Source organism: Arvicola amphibius, chromosome 7 (assembly GCF_903992535.2).
Source record: "Arvicola amphibius chromosome 7, mArvAmp1.2, whole genome shotgun sequence".
Classification (NCBI taxonomy): Eukaryota; Metazoa; Chordata; class Mammalia; order Rodentia; family Cricetidae; genus Arvicola; species Arvicola amphibius.
The window spans coordinates 112,412,179-112,427,945 of record NC_052053.1 but is presented as its reverse complement, the minus strand read 5'-3'; the positions used below and the strand labels follow the sequence as shown (position 1 = coordinate 112,427,945).

Below are 15,767 nucleotides of genomic sequence, written 5' to 3'. Positions count from 1 at the left end.
CGTCATTTCCGTTAAGGTCTTGACCCCGCCTCACCGCTCTGGCAGCGTTCCAACATTCCGACTTCCTCTTCCAGGCGTCTTCGGCCATGGCTTCGCTCTCTACGTGGACTACACGACCCAGAATGCACCTCGGAAGGTTGATTTCCGGGTCAAGAGGTCCTAGCTGGGTGCATCACCATGGAAGCGCTCGGTTTGGTCACGTGGTGGCCCTGGTTACGCCGGGTGGCGGCTGTGGGGTCCCGGGCACAGGCGGGGGCCATTTTGCCGGAGGCTGCCTCCGGGAGTGGAGGGCCCGAGCGGCCTGGCAGCTGACCGGAGCCGTTCCTCGCCATCTCTGCACCTCGGGCCTCGGAGAGGAGCTGGAAGGCTGGGCTTCATCCAGCCCTCCCGAGACGGCGATGGTTCCCTCCAGCCGTCGCTACCCGACGACCCTCCATGGCGGCCGCGCCTTCCGAGCTGCTCCTGCCGCCGCCCCTTGCAGCCGTGGGTTCCTATCCCCTCCCGAGCCGCAGTCGTCCTTCCGCTCCAGGGACTGATGGGCGTCGAGCTGGGGGCACAATGAGAGGCGAGAAAAACTACTACTGCCGCGGGGCTGCCGGGGATCACGGCTCCTGCCCCTCGACGCCGTCGCCTCTGACCTCAACCCTGCTCCTGCCGGCGGAGGCCGTGTCCAGTAGCTGGTCGGGGCCCGGGAGTGGGCTGTCGGGAGATGAGGAGGAGACGCGGCTCCTTCAACTCCTGCGCACCGCCCCGGATCCCTCCGAGGCGTTCCAGGCTTTGCAGGCTGCCTTGCCGCGGCGGGGCGGCCGGCTCGGCTTTCCCCGCCGCAAGGAAGCCTTGTATCGGGCGCTCGGCCGAGTGCTGGTGGAAGGCGGGAGTGATGAGAAGAGGCTCTGCTTGCAGCTCCTCTCGGACGTTCTTCGGGGCCAGGGGGAGGCAGGTCAGCTGGAAGAGGCCTTTAGTTTAGCGCTTTTGCCCCAACTAGTTGTCTCGTTACGAGAAGATAATCCAGCCCTACGGAAGGATGCGCTACAGATCCTGCATATATGTCTGAGGCGCAGTTCTGGCCAAGTACTTAGAACGCTTATACAAGGCCTGGAGAGTCCAGATGCCCGGCTTAGAGCATCCACCGCTCTGTTGCTCCCTATCTTGCTTACTCCTGAGGATTTATTGCTGGGCTTGGATCTCACTGAAGTAATAATATCTCTGGCCCGAAAGCTTGGCGATCAAGAGATGGAAGAAGAATCTGAGACAGCATTCTCCACACTTCAACAAATTGGAGAACGGCTTGGTCAAGAGAGGTTTCAATCCTACATCTCTCGTCTGCCCTCTGCTCTGCGGAGGCACTACAATCGCCGCCTGGAGTCCCAGTTTGGAAGTCAGGTTCCTTATTATTTGGAGCTTGACGCCTCTGGGTTTTCTGAAGATCCCGCCCCTTGTATAGCGACTCTTTCCAATAGCAATCTGAAATTCGGGATTATTCCTCAGGAGCTGCATGCGAGATTGCTGGATCAGGAAGACTATAAGAACAGGACTCAGGCTGTTGAAGAACTAAAACAGCTTCTGGGGAGATTTAACCCAAGTTCTACCCCTCATTCTAGTCTTGTTGGTTTCATTAGCTTATTGTATAATTTGTTAGACGATTCTAATTTCAAAGTGGTCCATGGCACACTTCAAGTTCTGCATTTGCTGGTTATTCGCCTGGGAGAGCAGGTCCAACAGTACTTGGGACCAGTTATAGCAGCTTCTGTAAAAGTGCTGGCCGACAACAAGTTGGTGATCAAGCAGGAGTACATGAAGATCTTTCTAAAGCTAATGAAGGAAGTAGGCCCTCAGCAGGTGCTCTGTTTGCTCCTGGGAAATCTTAAGCATAAACATTCCAGGGTCAGAGAGGAAGTAGTGAACATTTGCATCTGTTCCCTCCTGACCTATCCCAGTGAGGATTTTGACTTACCCAAACTGTCTTTTGATCTTGCTCCAGCTCTCGTCGATAGCAAACGCAGGGTACGCCAGGCAGCTCTAGAAGCCTTTGCTGTTTTGGCGTCATCAATGGGCTCAGGTAAAACCAATGTCCTTTTTAAAGCTGTAGATACTGTTGAATTGCAAGATAACGGAGATGGAGTGATGAACGCCGTGCAGGCCAGATTGGCCAGAAAGACTCTGCCACGGCTAACAGACCAGGGATTTGTGGAGTATGCCATCCTCATGCCATCTTCTGCCCAGGGTAGGTCCAGCCATTTGGCACATGGCGCAGATACAGACTGGCTTATGTCTGGAAACAGAACTCAGAGTGCACACTGTTACTGTGGTGACCACACGAGGGACAGCATGCAGCTGTATGGATCCTACAGCCCAACGATCTGTACCCGAAGGGTGTTAAGTGCTGGGAAAGGGAAAAATAAATTACCATGGGAAAACGAGCAGCCTGGAGAAAACCAGATCTCCAATTCAAAGGACACTAAAGATACAGAGCAGGTATGCTTAATTTTCTTGAGTTGAAAATGAAAGAATTTACAATGAAAAATTTGAATTAAGTGCTGATACGGACATCCATTATAGCGGTACGAGTTATGTAAGTCCATTTGATAGGGTTCCTTCTTGGTTAAATTTGAGGATGAATATGATAGGGACAGTAAATGGTCTCAATTATGGCTTATTGTTTGCATCATGTCACTCAGTCATACGACGACACCAAATACCTAGTTCATACTGGATGATGAACTAATTCCAGTTCCAAGTGGTTTCTGGAGAAGGTTGCAACCTGGCAGTTCACCTGTCCGTTAAGTGCTAGACTAGAAATACAGAGTGCTGTGGAATGCGGGTGCAAGGAGAATAATCCCACTAGAGCAAATCAAAAAAAGCCTCCTGGGTTCTGACCTTTGAACTCAGGTTCCTGTCCTTGAAAAGTTTTTATTTTAAAATTTACAAATCTACATGTAAATTCAGGGTAAGTCACTACTCATGGTCTTCATCTGTATTTGCCTGTTAACATCTTGCAATATTTGCTCCATATTTTATGAACCATTTGATAGTAAATAGCACAAATTTTGGTTTTCATTCCTTAATATTTTGACATAATCCCCTAAAATAAGTTATTTTATAACTGTATTGCTGTGCTTCAGATTATTCATAGTAATTGAATAGTATATAGCTTTTATTTAAATTTTTCCATCTATTCCCAAATTGTGTTGTATATTTTTTATTTTGCTTTTATAATCAAGATCCAGTCATGGATGTTGTGACTATTGTCTTTTTATCTAGTGTTATGTCCCTGCTTGTTTGTGGGGTTTGTATGTTTTTTCAGGTCTGGCCTCTTTTCTTCCCAAAGGCTGGGGCAATTGTTTTGTGCAGTATCTCACATTGTAAAGTTATCTGATTGTTTCTGTATGATCAGACTGAAGATAAAAATTCTTAGCAAATATATCATCTAAGTAATGGATACCACACAGTGGGATTGCCCCACCTTGAGGAACACATCATTTTGTCATTTGATCTAAACTGACAGTAAGATTCAATCTAAAGGTATATTTTCACCATTACTATAGATGTTACATTGAGACCCTCAACAATGTTTTTACTCATTGTTTTTGACATCCAGTAAGTATTTTTACTTCTATTATTTATTACATTGGGGGCTACAAAGAGTGTAATTAAAGACAAAAAAAAACATTTTATATTTGTTGCCTAAAATTCTTTATGTGTAATTATTTTAATCTATCTTTAATTTTTGCTTCTTAAAATTGAGTTTGTTTTTTTAAAAGATTTCTCTGTCTCTCTCTGTCTCTCTCTCTCTCTGTGTGTGTGTGTGTGTGTACATGTGTGTTCATGTGTGTACATGCCTGTGGAAACCAGGAGAGGGTATGAGATTTGGTGGAGCTAGAGGAGTTACAGGATTCACTGACTGGCGGTGTAAGTGCTGGGGACAGAACTCTGTTTTCTGTAAAAGCAGCAAGAGCCCTGAACTGCTGAACCGTCTTTCCAACCCCAAATTAAGTTTTTGAAAATTTATTTACAATTCAATTTTTTATCGAAAATCTTTTTTCATGCAATATATTCTGATCAAGGTTTCTCCTCCCCAACTCCTCCCAGCTCCCTACCCACCCAGATCTACAGTTTTTCTCCCAGTAGGAAATAAACAGGCAACTAAAAACCAACAATCCAGAATAAGACAAAATAAACAAACAGGAAAAAAAGCCAAAGAAAAAGCACAAGAAACACTCGAACACATATCAGAAACCATAACATATAAACAAAAGATCTGTAAGGTTTTTAAAAAAAATGCCCAGACAAAGCACTATGGAATAAAACCTGTCCAAAATACCATTTAGTTCATTTTGTGTTGGTCATCAGGTTAAGGTTTTTGACTCTAAAATACCCATGTTTGACCAATGACTGGCTCCTGTGATCTTTGGGCATGATTGGTATTTGAGTATTTTCTTAAGTACCAAGTTTTACCTGGTATTTTTCTTGTTTCACACTGGGATCTGCTGTTTTCCTGTAGGATCCTAATATTGGCAATATGATAGAGTAATATTTCAAAACCAAGTTCTGCATATAGTTTCACTCAGTGCTAATTCTTGCCATTGCAGATCAGTCCTTCAGTGGGGAGAACCAAGAAGTATCTTCTTTTTTAAAACGAGCTCCTGATTTGAATTGAATTGGGCCATGTGGGTTCTTTGCCGTTTTCTTTTATTCCATATTTGGTCTTCTTTTGTAACCAAGAGCCTAACTTCCAATATTATTGTAAATGAAGTTCAAGATTTCTTTGTGGTTCTTTTTGGTTCTTTTTGGGTTTTTTTTTTTTTTTTTTTGGTTTGGTTGGTGTTCTTTTTTGTTTTCCTCCCCCCATGAGATAGGGTCTCTGTTGGTTTGACTGTCCTAGAACTTATTATGTAAACGAGGCTGGCCTTGGACTCACAAAGATCCACTTCCTGAATTCTGGCATTAAAAGCATATGTCTAGGTTCATAGTTATTTGTGTACTTTGAATTGTCACATAGTTTTATTAAGACTCTTCAAAGAGTTGGAGATGTAGCTAAGTGACACAGTGTTTGCCTGACATGGCCTCTGGTTTCTTCTCCAGCACTACAAAAATGAAATAAAAGCGAAAACCTAACAAGCAACAAAACTTTCAATAACCTGATTCTTTGGCAGGGCAAATACTGATGCTCCTTATGATGGATTTATACCCCAGTAGTCTTCTCGTAACTTGAAAATGTCATAAATATCTGGCCTACTGAACGTCATAGCTTAGAGGCCTGGTAAACTGTGGAGAAGAGGGTATTTCTACTTATGACCCTGGGGCTAACTTGGTACTGGTCAGCATTGCAAGGAAGGACCAAAATTCAAAGTACCGCTTCTAATGAGTGCATATTGCTTTTGCACCACCTTAAAATAAAAATTGTAAGTCAGGGATTTACAGTTTGTATAATGCATTTTGACATTTAGACTTTGTGCCATACGCAGTACTGAAGCAGATGGAACTGACCTCTAGGTGTTCTCATTTCTCACCTGTTCTTTCAAAGGGTTGTATTTAGTTATTTATCGTGGTGCTGGGATTGAGCCTAGGGCCTTAATGTACTAGTTAAGCATTCTGTTAGGCTATATGTCCAGTTCCATCTTTTTTGTTTGCTTGATTTTTGTACTGAGGATTGAACTCAGGGCTTGTACTTTCTAGGCCAGTACTTTGTTGCTAAGCCAAATTCCTGGCCCTCCAATTCCGAAATGTATAGGTTTGAAAATAGTTTTCAGGTTTATATAGTCTGTTTATATAATTGCTGCCATGTTTTATAAACATTAACGGGTAGTCGTTAACTCTCTGTAAGAATTGTTCTTAGGGCTGCTTGCCCTGTGTTTAAGATGTCTAAGATGTTTAGTGAGTATATTAAGATTCTGTTCTGGTGCTCGCTTCGGCAGCACATATACTAAAATAGGAACATACAGAGAAGATTAGCATGGCCCCTGCGCAAGGATGACACACAAATCTGTGAGGTGGTCCATATTTTTTTTCTCTTTGGAGGGATATCTTGCTCAGCTTAGATATAGTAGGGAGGGCCTTGGTTCTACCTCAAAGCAATATGCTTGCTATACTTTGTTGACTTCCCATGGGAAACCTTACCCTCTTGGAGGAGTGGATGGGGGGTGGGGTGGGGTGGGGAGGTAGAGGCAGTGGGAGACTGGGACAGAGTAGACTGGGATTGATATGTAAAATGAGAAAAGACTGTTTTTAAAAAAATAAATAAACTAAAAAGAAATAAATGCTAAAGAGAAATCAGTGTTAAAAAGTGGATTCTATTCTGGCTGGGTATGGTGTGGTGGCTTATGCTTATAATACTAGCACTTAGGAGGTGAGGCAGGCGGTCTTTGAGTACTGAGTGAGTTGAAGGCCAAACAGGGCTACAGGACATCTATATCAAAATGCTAATACTAATAATAAAATGATGCTGGTGCTGACCATAACAACAGAAATCAGAAAATGAGTACATTTCTGAAATGCTAGTTTGGACTAATTTACATTAAAAGCTTCTGTGGTGAAACTGAAATTCATCATAGTAATCAAGTTGTGAATATGTATTCAGAAATGCCTGTAGAAATCCATTGTAAGTTATGTAAAATAAGGGCATGGACTAAATAGATACGCATTTGAAAAGGTACACCTTTTAAAAAGTGCATATATGTATTATTATTGTTACTGTTTGTTTTTCGAGCAGAGTTAGGATGATTGCCGCAATGGAAAGTGCAGGTGATTCTTGAATTCCCTGCCCACACTTAAATAGCCTGCTCCCAGCTTCTAGCGCATCTTGGTAAGCACATGACGGTGGTAGAGTCAGCGAAACCATAGTAGACGAACTGAAACATTCATCCTTTACATTAGGCTTCTCTCCTGCCTTGTATATTCTATGGGGTTTTGGCAAGTCTGTGTGCACGGGACTCTCCATTGTGGTCACATAAGGAATAGTTGGATCGCTGTACATACATAACCTCTGTGCTATGAATGCTCATTCCTGCTCTCCTCTCCATCCCTTATTTCCTCACGTTTGCCTTCTTCTCAGTGGCATGAAATTGCGTCTGTGCCAGCCTCCTAGAATGAGGTAGGAAGTGGGCCTTACGTGTCTGCCTTCTAAGGAAGATTGTAGAGAATTGTCATAATTCCTTCTATAAATGTTGAATAGATTTCACTAGTGAACATAGCTGAGCATAGTGCTTTCTGTTCTCAAAGGTGACTGACTATTCAGTGAATTTAGAGGTAGACCTGGTCAAATGATCTGTTTCTTCCTAATATTGATGTGATTTGTGTGCTTTTCTTTAATTTCTGCTGTTAGAAATATGTGTCTTCTATATGTAGCCTAACTAAAAAGCTTATCAGTTTTATTGAACTTTTCAAAAAGCCTCCCTCTGGTTTTCATTGATTTCTATGCTAATTTTTGTTACTTTTTCCCTCTGCTTTTAGCTACTTGTTCTTTTTCTTGTTTATATTTTATTTATTTTTTGGAAGGAAGTGGGGAGCATTTGTGCCATAACACCTGCAGGGAAGTCATAGGACAGCTTGAGGGAGTTGGTTCTCTCCTTGAGCCATGTGGGCTGTGGGGACTGAACTCTGGTCATCAGGTTTGGGTGCAGTTTTTACCTGATGAGCCATCTTGCTGACCCAACAACTTCAATTTTTTTTTTTTGTTTTTTGTTTTTCGAGACAGGGTTTCCCTGTGGTTTCTAGAGCCTGCCCAACAACTTCAATTTTTAATGATGGAAACAATTTTGTCATTCCAGAAACATCTCTATCTAATTTGAAATTTATTTAAATTTTGCTTAATATTTTTTCTTTGACTTAAGTGTAATTTACAAGTATATTATTTGATTTCCAATTATGGGGGTTTTTCTTTTTTTTAAGTATTATCTTTATGTTGCTGATTTCTAGCTTAATGCCTTTGCAGTTTGAGAACAGAAACTGTATTGTATTCTTTTCAGTTTCTTAGTATGTTTCATGGCCTAGAATATGTCTTTTCTTTCTGTTCGTGTGTGTGCACAAAAGTGTGCTTCCTTAAGTGTGAGTGTGTGTAAGCTAGAGGTTGACAATGAGAGACTCTATAGATGTCCACCTTCTGTATTGAGATAGGGTTTTCTCATTGACCCTGGAGCTCAAGGATTCTTCAGCAAGCCCAAGTGATGATTCTGTTTCTGTCCTGCTCGCTTTTCACTAGGGTTGCAGACACTGGACCCAGCAGGAGCTCTGAACTCTGTTTCTCATTGCATATGTAGTTCTTACCTTCTCTTCTGGCTGTCTCCTTAGCCCAGAATGTTGTCTTATGTTGACAAATGTCCCTTGTGAGCTTGAGAGGAATATCCAATCTTTTACTTGATGAAATTATCTATAGCTGTTAATTATGTCAGGTTCATTCATGTTGTTGAGTTCAGTAGTGCTTTCTGCTTTGTTCCATAGGATCTGTCCATATTTCTGATACAGGTATGATGAAGTCTCCAACTGTAGTAGTAGATTCATTTATTTCTCTGTGCAGTTTTGCTCATATTTCCATCACATAACTTGATGCTATGTAATTAAAGATAATGTTAGATGATTTTATTTTCTTGGAGTATTGATCCCAAGTATATTATCATATAGTACTCCTTTTATGGCTAATAATTTTCTTTTGCTCTGAAGTTCACTTTGTCTGAAATTAATACAGTTGTGTCTGATTTACTTTTTAAAATTTTATTTGTATGAGTTTTTTGCCAGTATGTATGACGTGTACCACATATACACATATACATACAGTGCTCCTGGGGGCCAGAAGAGGCTGTTGTTGGATCCTCTGAGCCTGGAGTTTTAGACAGTGTGAACTGCCAGCTAGATGCTGGGAATCTAACCCCTGACCTCTGGAAGAGCAGCCAGTCAGTGCTCTCAACTGCTGAGCCATCTCTCCAGTCCCATGCTGCTTTCTTTTCATTCATAGTAGCATGATATATCTTTATAGTTTTACTTAATGTGCATCCATTAGTATATTTAAAGTTGCTTTCTTGTAGAAAATAGAGTGTTGTGTTTTGCTTTTATTTTACTCAGACAATTTTAAATTGTTTCTTTTGTGTGAGTATGGTATATGTATGATCTATATGCTGTGTGTGTGTGCAGGAGCTATCTATTATCTATTTTATGACTCTGCCTCATTCCCTTCAGACAGGGTCTCTCACAGATAGCCAGCAATCTTCAGAGTCTCTTGTCTCTGTCCCTGAAGCACTGGGGTTACCAACATACGTTCAGTCATGCTCTACTTTTTTTTTCTAATGTGTGTTCTGGAGATTTGAGCTCAGGACCTCCTGCTTGCACATAAATGCTCTTAACTGCTGAGCTATCTCCATAGCTCATCTTGTGTTTTAATTGGTATAGATTACACCATTAATCAATTGCTCTTCAATTTTTCTCTTTCTTTCTTCCTTCCTTCCTTCCTTCCTTCCTTCCTTCCTTTCTTTCTTTTCTCTCTTATTTATTCTCTATATTTTATGCTTGTTCGTTTTCTTCTAACTGTGGTTTTTGCCTTAGAGTTTGTAGTATGCATTTACAGACATGATAAATAGAAACATTAATAGTATTGTTTGGAGTTGTTCTTGGAGCAACTAAGAACAAGAAAAATAGAAGCTGAAGATATGATTCAAAGCTTAAGAACACTTGCTGCTCTTTTAGAAGACCTGGGTTCAGTTCCCAGCACCCACATAGTGGCTCACAACCATTTGTAATACCCTCTTTCGACCTCTCTGTATAACATATACATTCATGGTGAAAAGATATACATGCAGACAAAACACCCACACACATAAAATAAAAATTTGAGAAAAGAATAAAGGAAATTTTTATTATACCTCTTTAATTGTTTCTTAGTGTATTTTGTGTCTGTCCGTCTGTCTCCATCTGTGTGTGTGTGCCCGCATGTGCACACCTGCATGTGTATATCAAGGACTTGACCTATTGAATTTTCTTTTTATATGAAGAACTCTTAACATTTGTTGTAACACAAGGTCTTACTGGGAGTTTGCCTCAATTTCTATCTGCCTGTGGATGTCTTTTTGTCCTTTTTGTGAGTAATTTCCCAAGATTCAGAGATCTAGGTTGGTGGTGTTTGGTTGGTTTTCCCTTTCTGTTTCTTGGCATTTTATTTCACTCCCTTTCTTCTCACTTCCATGATTTCCGAGGAGTCGGGTGTGATTTTTACCCGGGTCTTTTCTCTCCTCCTCCTGCAGTGTTCTCTGTCTTTAATTGTCTGTTCTATAGCTGGAAAATGATATGCTCACACATAGTTTCTGTGGCATTTATCTGCATTGGTGTTCTATGAGCTTTGTGGACTTGTGACTGGGTCTGACATTAATTTAGGGACATGCTCAGCCATTATCTTCTCACTTTGCTCTTTTTTATATGTTTGTTGCTCCTTTTATAGTTTCCCACAGTTTTGCATATTCTGTATATTCTTTTTAGTCTTTTTTCCCCTTTCAGCGCTTTCATTGTAGAAGTTGCTGTTGTCTAGACCATGTAAAGCACACACTGACGCCATTCCCACTTCTCTTCCAATGGTTTTTTTTTTATCTTACTTTCTTTACTTTTTCACAATTGCCAAATTTCAGTTTATATTAACATGTTCTTGCATTTTTGTCTGCTTTCTCCTGTATAGCCTCTTACATGTTAATTATAGGTTTCCTTTTTTTCTTTTTGAATCATGGCCTAATTATTCCAGCCTTGTTGCCATATTTGATGCTGGTTCTAATGCTTTTTGTTTTCTTCTAACTGTGATGTGTTTCTTACTAGGTTTGGTTTGGTTTAGGATTTTTTGTTTTGTTTTTTGTTTTAGTGTGCCTTATAAGTTTTGGTGGAGAGTTGACTATGGTGTAGTAGAGAAAAAGGAGGTGGTAAGTGCAGTTAGTGTGGGGGACGTGTTCGTTAGTCCTGTAATTAGAACCTGGGGATACCTGCGCTCTGGATTCCGAGATTCACCTAAGCCTTCCACTTCCCAGCCCAGTTGTGTAGCAGAGGCTGCCGGGAGGGAACTGTCACTGACCGGTTCCTTCTGTTGGATCACCAGGTGCTGGGGACTTCAGCACATCAGCTTTGCTTAAAAGGACAAGCTGCTCCTCTGGGCAGGCCTTGTTAAGCATGGAAAAGCTCTGTGTATTGCAAAATAATTGGTAATATTTTCTCTTTCCTTGCCAGAAACACTAAACTTTTTCCTTCGCCATTCAGTGTGAAGTCATGATAGAGTTCCTGGAGGAAAACTCAGAGAGGAGCAGGGACTCCACTGCGAATTGCTCCTGCCCCTATAGTTTTAGCTTGTCCCAGCTGCTGGTATTGAGACTCTAGCAATTTATTAATTAACAGCTCTTTTCCCTATCCTACCTCTGTCAACCTCACAGCTGTCTGCTTAGAAGTTCTGCCTGTCGGCTGTAATTCTGAGTATCTACCTGTTTGCTGCCATTTGACTTTGAATGAATATCCCTGGTGGATTGAAAACGAGTCTGCTTAAGCTTACACGTTTTGAATGGTGTTAGAATTTCTCAATTCCTTACACACATAAATCAGACTCCTTACATCTGTGTGTATGTGTGTGTCCATGCTTTTGTTGTTGTGTGTCTGTAGTACTGTGATTGTATGTAGACATGGTAGGAAACTGTACTGTTCTTTTTTGTACCCTTAGCCCTCCTTGACACTATCAATTTTCACAGTTAGTAACGTAATTACAAAGTTTATGTAACACAAATAATAAAGACCCAGAGTCAGATATTGGGGTTCATCCTGAAAACCAGAAAAGCAAAGCAGCCAAGCCACTAGAGAAGTCTCACCTCTACCAAGGCTGGGTGACTTCAGACTAAGCAGCTTAAGCCTCTCTTTCCTCGCATTTTATAGTCCCTCTAGTGCTGGCATTAAAAGTGTGTGACTCCCTAGGGATTAAAGGTATAAGGGACCACCACCTGGATTTGTTTCTGCATTGATCTTGTGCAGCCCAGGGTGACCTTGAACTCAGAGAGCCACAGCCTCTACATCCTGGGATTAAAGGTGTGTGCTACCACTGCCTGACCTCAAGTGGTTAAGCTTTGCCCTTCTGATAGTCAGGCAAGCTTTATATATTAAAACAAAATATCACTATAAGTTTAAAGTCAACCACAATTACTTTATTAGTTTAATAACTTAGTTCCTATTTTTTAATAGATGAATACAGTTTTGCTTCAAATCTGTAATAGAATTAGTTTAAGTTGTAAGTTTCAAGGCATTCATGAAAGGAAAAGTTGCAATAAATTTCTAAAATCCATTAATGATTATTTATAGATGTAACACCTGGTGTGTGTGTGTGTGTGTGTGTGTGTGTGTGTGTGTGTATCCTGGTTGACATTAAAACTGCCTTTGTGCTTAATAAATGCTTTTAAATGTATCATTAATTTGATGAGTGTTTATTTAGCTTTTTTAGCTTTTTGTTGTTGTTGTTTTTTCGAGACAGGGTTTCTCTGCAGCTTTAGAGCCTGTCCTGGAACTAGCTCTTGTAGACCAGGCTGGTCTCGAACTCACAGAGATCCGCCTTCCTCTGCCTCCCGAGTGCTGGGATTAAAGACGTGCGCCACCACCGCCCGGCATTTTTAGCTCTTTTTAATATGCCAATTACTAATGATGTGATAAGACACCATGACTAAAATATTGTAATCATAATTTAATTTAAAAAATTTTAAAGATCAATTAGATGCTCATTGGAGTGCTTTAGTATAAGCCGATTTTTTGTTTGTTTTATTTATGAGAATTAGCATGTGTCAAGATTTATATCCTATAAAGGATATACTGATAAATTGCTGAAATAAAGTGGAGAAAGGATGGGAATAGCTCTACAATTGAACAAGAAGGGAGTAAAGGCATATTAGACATATGAATGGCCATAGATAGCCCCAAAGTTCTGGTGAAGGAGGAGCCTATACTAGTTATGTTCAAGGCTGCTAGGAAGCCTGAAAAGAACGAGAACGGCAGCTCTGGAAGCAGTGCGGTGAGACTGAAGCCGAGCTGATGGGTTCCCTATCGAGAGGCTTACAGAGTAACAAGAGTGCTAACTACTGCATTAGTTACTTTTCTGTTGCTGTGACAAACACCAGGACCAAGGACAGCAGTTTATTTAGGCTTACAGTTGCAGAAGGGGCATCCATGATGGTGGGAGGGACAGGCTGCCAGAGCAGAAAGCTTTAACCCTAAAGCCTAAAGCAGCGAACACAAACTGGAATGAAATCTTAAAACAGCCCGGCGCTGGTGGCCTAGGCCTTTAATCCCAGCACTCAGGAGGCAGAGGCAGGCAGATGTCTGTGAGTTTGAGGCCAGCCTGGTCTACAACAGCTAGCTCCAGGACAGACTCCAAAGCTGAAACCCTGTCTCAAAAAGAAAGAGAGAGAGAGAGGGGGAGACGGGGAGAGGGAGAGGGACAGGGAGAGGGAGAGGGGGGGGGAGAGAGAGAGAGAGAGAGAGAGAGAGAGAGAGAGAGAGAGACTTCTTCCAGCAAGGCCATAGCTCCTAAGCCTCCGCAAACACTACCACCAGTTGGGCCTCATTCAGACACTACAAAGATCAGCTCTTGCTCATTTAAGGAACAGTAATTGATGAAACTAGTATGACAAAGCATGCTTACACCTCAAAGCTGAAAGAGAAGCAAAGCAAGGTTCTAGAGCAAAGTGCAAGACAGATAAGGAATGAGTCATCCTGATGAATGTACGACACTCTGAAGCAGGTGGAAGTGGAAGAGTAGGGTTTCCTTTTACTCCTTGTATTCTAGAAGTACTTTAAATTTTTTAATTTTATTTTTAATACCTTTTTTTGGTTCTTTTCAAGACAAGGTTTCTCTGTGTAACAGTCCTTAGTGTCCTGGAACTAGGTCTTGTAGACCAGGCTGGCCTCGAACTCACAGAACTTTGCCTGCCTCTGCCTCCCAAGTGCTGGGATTAAAGGCGTGCACCAACATCTCCCAGCTCTTTAATATCTCTTATTCATTTTTTAAATTTTTTTTTTTTTTGAGACAGGGTTCTTCTCTGTAACAGCTCCGACTGTCCTAGAACTCACTTTGTAGACCAAGCTGGCTGAACTCAAGAGAGCTGCTTGAATCTGCCTCCCAAGTGCTAGTATTAAAGATGTGCATCATCACTGCCCAGCTTTTTATAAAAATTGTATATATTTACATAAAAAATGTGCAGAATAGGAAAAAAATTTAAATTTTTTCGCAATCTCACTGTTGGAAGAGATTTTTCATGTATTCAATATTTGGGGTTGTTTGTTTTTTGAGATAGGGTTTCTCTGTATAACAACTCTGGCTGTCAAGCCGGGCGGTGGTGGCGCACGCCTTTAATCCCAACACTCGGGAGGCAGAGGCAGGCGGATCTCTGAGTTCGAGGCCAGCCTGGTATACAAGAGCTAGTTCCAGGACAGGCTCTAGAAACTACAGGGAAACCCTGTCTTGAAAAACAAAAACAAAAAAAAAAACAAAAAAAAAAAAAAAAAAAAAAAACTCTGGCTGTCCTGGAACTTACTTTGTAGACCAGGCTGACCTCCAACTTCCAGAGATCTAACTGCCTCTGCCTCCCAAGTGCTGGGATTAAAGGTGTTATTTGTTATTGTTTTAATTTATATATGAAGGTCAGGTCTTATTTCCATAAATGAAAGTGTACCCCTTTAGAAAATGTTGTATTTGTCTGAGTGTATTGCTTGTGCCTATGTATGTGCATGTGTGGTTCCTCTGCAGAGGTAAGCAGAGAGCACTGGAACTGGACTTAGGGTTGTGAGCTGCCATATGTGTGCTAGGAACTAAATCCAGGTCCTGGAACAGCAGTGAGAACATTTAACCACCAAGACACTTCCAGCCTCCAAGTGTGCAGCCTTTCATGTACTTTATTATGAACATTTTTTCTTTAACATGAAATAATGTGTAGTAGGAGCCCAGTGGCTATGGATAGTAGTATATCTAATGTCATAGTCTGTTTAACTGATCTTTTTTCAGAGTTTTTTTCAGTTTAGAGTTTAAAATTTTAGTCTTTAGTCTTATTTCTAGAACTCAGAGAATTACTTTTTCGTTTTTAGTTTCTTAGTGAATTATCTTTTCTTGACATATAAACTGATAATAACTTTCTTGTTATATTCTGACTTAACATCATAATTATGTAGTTACCAGGTGGGTTTTTTTTATCAAAATAGAAAATTTATATATTTAAAGGTCATTTTGACATGGAAAAGAGCCTTTTCATATAGTCTAGGAAGTAGAGTATTTAAAGTTAAAAGCATGAAATGAATACTGAGGAAACATAGGTGGTTCGTCTTGAGCAGGCATCTGTCTTTCTGACCATGTTGCAGGACAAGCTGGAGTTTATAGACCCTTTAGAGCACTCCCACTCAGTGCTGTTCTTCCTGGTAGTTAACATAAATGAGTCGTGATGCCTTTCTTCTTAGTAATGGCCAGACAATATGATGGTGGTAGGAACTGTTTTTGTTTTGATTTTTAATACTATTTCATTTTAATCTTATTTCTTTTTTTTAAATTACATTTATTAGTTTATGCATGTGTGACATTATGCCACAGTGAGCATGTGGTGGTCAGAGGACAACTTGAAGGAGTTGGTTTTCTGCTTCCTCCATGTGAGAGTCAAACTCAGGTCATCAGACTTGGCAGCAAGATTCTCTGTGCACTGAGCCATTTCTCCAGCCCGTGGTGTTGGGTTTATAGCAGTACTAACAACAGCACTTTTCCCTCTGTGTGTGACAGCTAAGAGAGACATCAAGCAACA

The 15,767-nt window shown here is 41.1% G+C and overlaps 1 protein-coding gene and 1 non-coding gene across 3 annotated transcripts in view; both read left to right on the top strand.

Annotated features, from left to right (window-relative positions):
* Positions 1–218: 218 nt before the first annotated feature.
* Togaram1 (TOG array regulator of axonemal microtubules 1) overlaps positions 219–15,767 on the top strand; it is a 63,454-nt gene continuing 47,905 nt past the window's right edge. For both annotated transcript variants that reach the window (XM_038337551.1, XM_038337550.1), the window contains exon 1: positions 219–2,475. In XM_038337551.1, coding sequence (XP_038193479.1) covers positions 436–2,475 — 2,040 coding nt within the window. In that variant the 5' untranslated portion in view covers positions 219–435. The remainder of the gene's footprint in view (positions 2,476–15,767) is intronic.
* LOC119820189 lies at positions 5,900–6,005 on the top strand. Its single transcript, XR_005286441.1, has one exon. It is a non-coding gene; the product is annotated as a U6 spliceosomal RNA (small nuclear RNA).